Source organism: Ostrinia furnacalis, unplaced genomic scaffold (assembly GCF_004193835.3).
Source record: "Ostrinia furnacalis isolate ACB-3 unplaced genomic scaffold, ASM419383v2 OfSCF6447, whole genome shotgun sequence".
Classification (NCBI taxonomy): domain Eukaryota; kingdom Metazoa; phylum Arthropoda; class Insecta; order Lepidoptera; family Crambidae; genus Ostrinia; species Ostrinia furnacalis.
In genome coordinates this window covers 6,564-15,012 of record NW_021136686.1, presented here as the reverse complement: position 1 = coordinate 15,012, position 8,449 = coordinate 6,564, and the positions used below count along the sequence as shown (strand labels likewise).

Below are 8,449 nucleotides of genomic sequence, written 5' to 3'. Positions count from 1 at the left end.
TCAGCAATGGGGTGTTCGTAATAAGTTGAGATTTGCGCCACACAAGACCTGCGCAATGGTCATGACGAAGAAACTGAAATACGACAATCCATTGCTGACCATGGGAGGAGTGAACATTGAGATCTCGAAGGAGGTGAAATTATTAGGCGTCATTATAGATGAGAAGCTTACCTTCAACACACATGTTGCTACGCAGTGCAAAAAGGCACTCGATATTTATAAGCAACTGTCGAAAGCAGCAAAGGTAAACTGGGGGCTTCACCCCGAAGTTATACGCACCATCTATATTGCTACAGTAGAGCCAATAATTATGTATGCCGCAGCGGCGTGGGCTCCCGCGTCGGAAAAACTAGGTGTGCGAAAGTTGCTCTCCACTGTGCAACGGGGTTTTGCCCAAAAGCTCTGTAAATCTTATCGCACAGTCTCTCTACACTCGGCTCTGGCGTTGGCGGGGATACTTCCTCTCGACCTTAGAATACAGGAGGCAGCTGCCCTGTATAAGGCCAGGAGAGGGTCGCCCCCGCCTGCTCTAGGAGATAGAGAGACCGAGAGTGTGATACGGTTTTCAGAAGCTCTACATCCGGCGGAACATATAGACCTGGAGTTCATGAGCTTGGTAGACCAACAGCGTGTAGAGCAGCATAACATGCAGGCGGTGCGCATATTTACAGACGGAAGTAAGATTGAGGGGAAAGTCGGAGCCGCATTATCCGTATGGAATAATGAGGCCGAGACCAGTAGCCTCAAGCTTGCTCTGTCTGCGTACTGCTCAGTTTACCAGGCGGAACTCTTGGCTATATGCAAAGCTTCGGGCATGATCCTGAGAGGGGGGGAGGATAGTTATGGCGTATATAGCGATTCGAGGGCAGCGCTGGAGACGATCGCCAACCATGGCTCTCTTCATCCCCTTGCAGTGGAGACTAGGAAGAACCTGCGGACGGCCTTGGCCCAGGGCAAAGCTGTGTCTTTGTTCTGGGTGAAAGCCCACGCAGGTCTTCCAGGCAACGAACGCGCGGACGAACTGGCGAAGGAGGCGGCTCTCTCATTAAAAAGAAAACCGGACTATGATAAGTGTCCTGTATCACACGTCAGGAAACTTTTACGTGATACAACTCTAGATCGATGGAACAGCAGATATCTAGACGGTGACACAGCTTCCATAACGAAGGTCTTCTTACCAGATGCCATCCAGGCATATAAGTTCGTCCGAAAGATAGGGCCGACGGGAATGCTCACTCAAATATTGACGGGGCATGGTGGGTTCTCTCAGTACTTGAACCGTTTCAAGTGCAGGGACAACCCATCATGCGCCTGCGATCCAGCGCGCGAAGAAACGGTTGTTCACCTCCTTACGGAGTGCCCAATCCACAATCGCGAGCGCTTTGATTTAGAAAATAGACTTGATTTAACAGTCAACAAAGAAAATTTGCACACATTACTGGTTAGTAAAAATAGTAGAGAGAGGTTTATTAATTATTGTCTGGAAATATGCAAAACTGTCAATAAAAGAAATAGTACATAAGACTCCCATACATACTGCTATATATAATAGGTTTATTATATACGTTTGTGTGTAAAATAGTACTATAAAAGATAAATAGACAGTAAGAAATAAAATTTTAGAATTATATAGAAGCACTAAACATAAGAGAAAATGTAAAATAGAAATTAAGTTCAATTGTAATGTGTAATAAAGAAAAAATCGGCGTTAAATCATTATTCAGCCAGAAGGCCTAAGAAATTGCATGGAAAAAGAATGAAAAAGATAAAAAAGAGAACCCCTTGAGCAAAAGAATCCTTGAAAAANGCTATGGGTCCTAGACAACGGATATAAACATACTTAAATACCGTTTTTATATACATAAGTACATATTATACATAGTAACACCTAGACCCATCACAGAAATTAAAATGTATCAATTCAATTTCTGCCCGGTGTTTGTAGGAGGCTATGCCCCCCTACAATAACAACACAGTTGTCTGCAACTGCAGACACGTCGTGTCGTCATGTCGTGTGACCACTACTACTCGTGGCGATTAATATCCGCCATAGACCCTCGGAGACTTTTATTTACAGTATATACAGGGGAAACTATACACACTGTACAGGAAAAGACATATTTACACGATTATATATTATACAAGTTTATATACAACAATTGGCATTGCAGACAGGTGTAAATGGCCTGCCCGCAAATGCCCACCTACAAACTACGACTGGCGTCAAGGACGACGAGCAAAAGCCCGCCGCCTTCGGCCCACTCTTCTCCGGCGAGCGAGGTCTGCAAGGGGATCCTCTTCTCTCTCCCGCTCAGCCGTCTCCTTCTCTATCATGACGGCCTCACAATAGGCCTTAAAAGCGTCATGTCCGGTGTCGCTGCCGACTATGGCTTTAACCACTGCCGGTAGCGATATGTCTGGTCCAATGGCCGCACGGAGCGTGGCTCGGTGCGGCTCCCACTCAGTGCACACCTCCAGAGTGTGTTCTGCTGTGTCATCTTCTCCGGTGTTACAGTGGCAGCAGGCGGCGGTCCCCTCGCGGCCGATTCTGTGCAGGTATTTCCCGAAACAACCATGTCCGGTCAACACCTGCACCATCCGGTACGTGAGTGGGCTACCGCGCCGCTCCAACCACTCCTTCAGGTAGGGTTGCAGTGCCTCGACCGTCCGGTGGCCCGCACTGGGCTCCGTCAGACTGGCCGACCACTCTTCCACAATCACGTTGCGGGCCTCCTCCCTCCAGTGCTCGATTTCCCGTGGTGCCGGCGGGTTACCGCTGCGCTTTGCGGCAGCAGTGTGATGGTACACCTCAGCCAGCACTTTGGCCTCAAGCTCCCAGGGAGGGGTGCCCGCAAGCGCACACGCAGCCTCTCGTGACACCGTGCAATAGGCACGCACCATCCTCACAGCCATGACTCGCTGTGGCCTCCTGAGTACTGTCCGGTTCTCTCTACCGAGGGCGTCCACCCATATGGGCGCGCCGTACAAAGCCATGGAGCGTATAACTCCGGCGAAGAGACGACGACACCCCATGTGCGGACCCCCCAGATTTGGCATTATGCGGCACAGTGCCGCTGCTGTCCTCGTCAATTTGGGAGCGAGATATCGGAAGTGGGCCTTAAAGTTCCATCGGCTGTCGAGGACCAATCCCAGGTATTTCATGGTCGACCCGACACCGATGGAGACGCCACCCACCACGATCTCCGCCCCCGCCGGCGGTGCTCTACGAGGCCCGTGAAAGCATATTGCTTCGGACTTGTTTAGCGCCACCTTCAGTCCCAGACGTTTGATGCGGTCCACGACTTGCGCCACTCCCGCTGTTGCCAAAATGGCCGCATCTCTGAAAGTTTTCCCCTTCGCTGTCACCAGGGTGTCGTCCGCATAGCACACGACCCCGATCCCATGCAGAGTTGAACCACGGATGGCCCAGTCATAACCGATGTTCCACAGGAGCGGACCAAGGACCGATCCCTGTGGAACACCGCACGACACCGGCCTTCTACCCCAGCCATCCGCAGTCGGGAAGATGATGTCCCTATTTCGGAGATAGTCCAGTACTATATTCTGCAGGTATTCGGGGAACTTGTGGTACTTCAGCGCTTCCTCTATGCAAGCGTGGGGGAGGGTGTTAAATGCGTTGGCGATATCCAACGACACCGCCACCACGCATCCCCCACGCTCGACCTCTTCTTCGGCAAGGGCTTTTACGTGCCCTATGGCATCGATCGTGGATCTGCCCCGCCGGAAGCCGTATTGATTTTCCGCCAATTCCGGGCCGGTCTCTACCATGTGCCTGTTAAGGCGGGTGGCGATGACCCTTTCCATCAACTTGGCCGCTTCATCCAATAGGACTATTGGCCTATATGCCGCTGGAGAGTCTGCTGGTCGACCCTCCTTCCTGAGCAGCACAAGTTTGCCCGTCTTCCACACTCGTGGAAAGTGGGTCTGCTTCAGGCACTCCGTCAACAACGCCCGGAATCGGGGCTCCAGGCCGTTCTTCAGCGCTATGACCAGCGCTTTCCCGGGTATACCATCAGGGCCCGGGGCGGTGTTTTTCGCTTGAAGGCGAAGGATAGCCGCCCCGAGCTCCCCCTCAGTCACATCCGGTGCCTCCTCTCTGTCTATCCCGTCAGAGTTGAAGTAGACTGGCGGCGTGACAACCTGCCTTGCGGGAAAGAGGGCTTCGACGACGTTCCTCAGGAGACCAGGATCCATGGTGGTGGTGAGTGGGGGAGTCCGCGGGCGCAGCTTGTTCATGACGAGCCTATATGGCCTCCCCCACGGATCCTGGTTAAGGGTGGAGAGGAGCTCCTCCCAGGCGGCGTTTTTAGCCGCCCCTATCGCACCCCTAAGGACCTTCTTGGCCTCCTGATAGACGGCGTAAAGTGGGCCATCCTGTGTCTCATCCCGGTCCCGTCGCCTGCGGTGTCGGGAGTAGCGGCGCCTTGCTGAGACGCATTCTTCTCTGAGCCGAGCTAGCTCCGGGGACCACCAGTGCACTGCTGTGCGAGGCGGCAGCACTGTAACTCGAGGCATCGCCGCATCGCACACGCGCGACACGGCCCCCCGGAACCACTCGACCTCTCTCTCTGGCTCCACGTCGCCCACTTGCGGTGACCAGCTTTCCACTAACGACGCCACAATAAGCGTGTCCCTATCCAGGCGTTTTAATGCCCATCTCGGGCCAATCTCCTCCGGGGAACGGCTTGGGCTGTTCGGGGCAGGCTGGGGGGAGGCGAGCTCGAAACGTACGTATCGGTGATCTGATAAAGTCTCGACCTCCTCCAGCACCTCCCANATTATTTTTAAAATATGCCACATAGATTTTTTTTTATATTTTTCTGATAACCAGCACAACTTGCCTCAACACCCAGTTCCGGCTTGACGTTACATTACGGGACACCCTGTATACTATGTAAGGGATGTGAGTGTGTGCGTAGTGACGCGCATACTACAGCCCATCTCGGGCCAATCTCCTCCGGGGAACGGCTTGGGCTGTTCGGGGCAGGCTGGGGGGAGGCGAGCTCGAATCGTACGTATCGGTGATCCGATAATGTCTCTACCTCCTCCAGCACCTCCCAGCTCTGGACACGGCGCGCTAGGGCAGGGCTCGCGAAAGTGACATCCACGACCGAGCCACCCTGCATTCGCACGCACGCACGTGTCGACCGTTCCCTGGTTCAAAACCACCAGACCATTAGCCATCAGCCAGTCCTCGACCAACTCGCCTCGCAAATCCGTCAGTCGGGAGCCCCATGTCAGCGACTTCGCGTTCAGGTCTCCAGCCACGATTACAGGGTGAGTATGTCCCCATCCGGTCAGCAATGTCCCCATTTCCGCCAAGAACGTCTCGAACTCAGCTATCGAGCGATTTGGAGAAAAGTAGGCTCCTACCACGACTACCTCGCCGACGAGAACAGCGACGCAGCCGCGGCCCCTCCGGATCTTATTAAATGGCGGGGAGTCCGCCGCTGAGTTGGTGATAACTACCACCTTGTCCTCGACGTCCCCAGCCCAGTTGTCCCGTTCGTGTACGTAGTACGGCTCTGCCACCACACATATCTGGGTCGACCACTGTGCCATGCTCTGTTGCAATAAGTCCTGAGCTCTGGCACAGTGGTTGACATTCGCCAGTAGAAATTTTGTGGCCATATTATTCGCCGGCCATCTGCGTCTCCTCAGGCCCCGTGGGGCTGGATGGCTTTGGCTGGCCCTTGGCACTTGCCGCCGCTCTCCTTCCTATCTTCGTCCCCGGGGCTTTGCAGGCCTTACTGCCCACGCGGTGCCCCGCGGGTTTATCGGCCAACGCACAAAGTGTACAGTGTGGCTCGTTTTCACACTTGGCCGCGACATGGCCTAGCTGCCCGCACCGGAAACATTGCCGGCTGCGGTCCACGTCCGCCGGGCATACCGCCTGGACGTGTCCGGCCTCCAAACACCGGAAGCATCTCAGTTCGCGGTTTGGGAGAAGCCTCACCCTGGCGGCAACCCATCCAACCAGGAGACGGCCCTCGTTCACCTTTTTGGCCGCTAGAACTGGGCAACGGACCCAGGCGGCGAAAAGTCCCGTGTAGTCTCTACGGAGACCGCCAACCTTGACAGCCTCCACGGAACATCCTCCCAACTTGGCCACTGCGGCCGCCACTTCCTCGGGTGTTACCGAGTCGTCTAGTCCTGCTACTCTCAATTCAGAGCACTTCGTGGGCCTAGACACTCGTATTTCCTCCTCATTGTAGATTGCCCTCAGCTTATCAGCGAGGGCATCGGCCTTCTCATCGCTCGCCGCTCCCGGTACCTCGATGATGGTGGCACCTGTGAGCGCTCTGCGGAATCGGACGGCCTCGATGCCTAATTCGGCAATGTCCACCCGTCTCTTTGCCTCCGTGATGGCCTTTTCATAGGTAGCGCCCTTCTCGCTGCCCGCCGGCTGTATTGACAGCACCACAGCTGCGGACTTTGGTGGACGCGCTTTCGGCACAGCGGCTTTAGCCGCCTTTTTCTGGCCCCTGATGGGCGCCTTCTTCTCTTCCTTCCCATCCGTCTTACCTCGTTTCGCCACTGTGCTCCAGCCCTCGTTCATTGAGGTCGGGGCAGGCGGTAGAGGACGAGGGACGGGTGGAGCAGTGGCTGCCGGGGGCGCCTTAGAGGCTTTCCCCTTCTTCTGCTTCCTCTTTTTGCCTTTCTTGGCTTCTCCGGTCTTTGGGTTGGAGGAGACCGAAGGCGGCTGGTCTGCGACCCTCTCGGTTGCGCCTCTTGCCGCTTGTTTTGTCGCCGCCGGGTTGCTGACAGAAGGCTGTAAAGGGGCCTCCTCTCGTCGCTTTTCGAAGCTTAAAGGCGGGCGAAGCCTGGGCTCGGGGTTCAGGCGCGGCTCCAGCCCTTCCACTCGGGCATTGATCCGCGCCGTCATCACACCCATGATCTTCGCCGCCCACTCCTCCATATTGGAGGGTGTCGTCTCTTCCTGGGTCTCCTTAGTGGGGGCTTTCGCCCGGAGTTGGGCCTTAAGTTCTCCCATCTCTCTCTTCATTTCGTCTATTTCGGCCCTCAGGACGTCGTTCTGTGCTTGAAGGTCGTGCACTTCTTCGGACACAGTGCGGCTAGCGAGGATGTTGGTAGCCGCACTGATGATAACGACGGCCTCTTTGAGGGCCGCCTGCATAGGGCCCTGTAAATGCCCNACACATATCTGGGTCGACCACTGTGCCATGCTCTGTTGCAATAAGTCCTGAGCTCTGGCACAGTGGTTGACATTCGCCAGTAGAAATTTTGTGGCCATATTATTCGCCGGCCATCTGCGTCTCCTCAGGCCCCGTGGGGCTGGATGGCTTTGGCTGGCCCTTGGCACTTGCCGCCGCTCTCCTTCCTATCTTCGTCCCCGGGGCTTTGCAGGCCTTACTGCCCACGCGGTGCCCCGCGGGTTTATCGGCCAACGCACAAAGTGTACAGTGTGGCTCGTTTTCACACTTGGCCGCGACATGGCCTAGCTGCCCGCACCGGAAACATTGCCGGCTGCGGTCCACGTCCGCCGGGCATACCGCCTGGACGTGTCCGGCCTCCAGACACCGGAAACATCTCAACTCGCGGTTTGGGAGAAGCTTCACCCTGGCGGCAACCCATCCAACCAGGAGACGGCCCTCGTTCACCTTTTTGGCCGCTAGAACTGGGCAACGGACCCAGGCGGCGAAAAGTCCCGTGTAGTCTCTACGGAGACCGCCAACCTTGACAGCCTCCACGGAACATCCTCCCAACTTGGCCACTGCGGCCGCCACCTCCTCAGGCGTTACCGAGTCGTCTAGTCCTGCTACTCTCAGTTCGGAGCACTTCGTGGGCCTAGTCACTCGTATCTCCTCCTCCTTGTAAATTGCCCTCAGCTTATCGGCGAGGGCATCGGCCTTCTCCTCGCTCGCCACTCCCGGTACCTCAATAATAGTGGCACCCGTGAGGGCTCTGCGGAACCGGACGGCCTCAATGCCTAATTCGGCAATGTCCACCCGTCTCTTTGCCTCGGCCACGGCGGGCACGCCCAGTCGGCACTTTCGGTTCCGGGGCTTCCTCTTCCTTCCCGTCGGAGTCTGAGGTAGCGCCACTGCCATGGCAGCGCTTCCTGCTCCAAAACCTTGACTTGTCACTGCGGTGAGAGTCCGCAGACCTCATCGAGATCGCTGATGAGTCCGACTCGAAGTCGACGCGTTCCAGCGAGACGTGGCTCGCGGAGCTGCATGATTTTGTGCAGCTTGTCACTGCCGGATTTCGTACCGTCTTCCATCATATTTACATTATATACAGTTTCTACCTTATCACTATTTACAATAATGCCTGCGTTTTCAGATGCAGTATTTTCATCTCCCACACTTCTANCTCAGGAGACCAGGATCCATGGTGGTGGTGAGTGGGGGAGTCCGCGGGCGCAGCTTGTTCATGACGAGCCTATATGGCCTCCCCCACGGAT

General features: G+C 55.5%; 2 protein-coding genes across 2 annotated transcripts; both read right to left on the bottom strand.

Annotated features, from left to right (window-relative positions):
- Positions 1-5,653: 5,653 nt before the first annotated feature.
- Positions 5,654-7,276, bottom strand: LOC114362390 (uncharacterized). Its single transcript, XM_028317777.1, has one exon. The coding sequence runs from the start codon at positions 7,274-7,276 to the stop codon at positions 5,654-5,656; it is 1,623 nt and encodes a 540-aa protein (XP_028173578.1).
- A 1-nt stretch (position 7,277) lies between these two features.
- LOC114362389 (uncharacterized) lies at positions 7,278-8,093 on the bottom strand. The gene has a single exon (XM_028317775.1). The coding sequence runs from the start codon at positions 8,091-8,093 to the stop codon at positions 7,278-7,280; it is 816 nt and encodes a 271-aa protein (XP_028173576.1).
- Between the last annotated feature and the right edge of the window lie 356 nt (positions 8,094-8,449).

What these genes read in the sequence shown, in the direction of transcription:
- LOC114362389 (XM_028317775.1), bottom strand. Translation starts at nt 8,093, where the DNA reads ATGGCAGTGGCGCTACCTCAGACTCCGACGGGAAGGAAGAGGAAGCCC.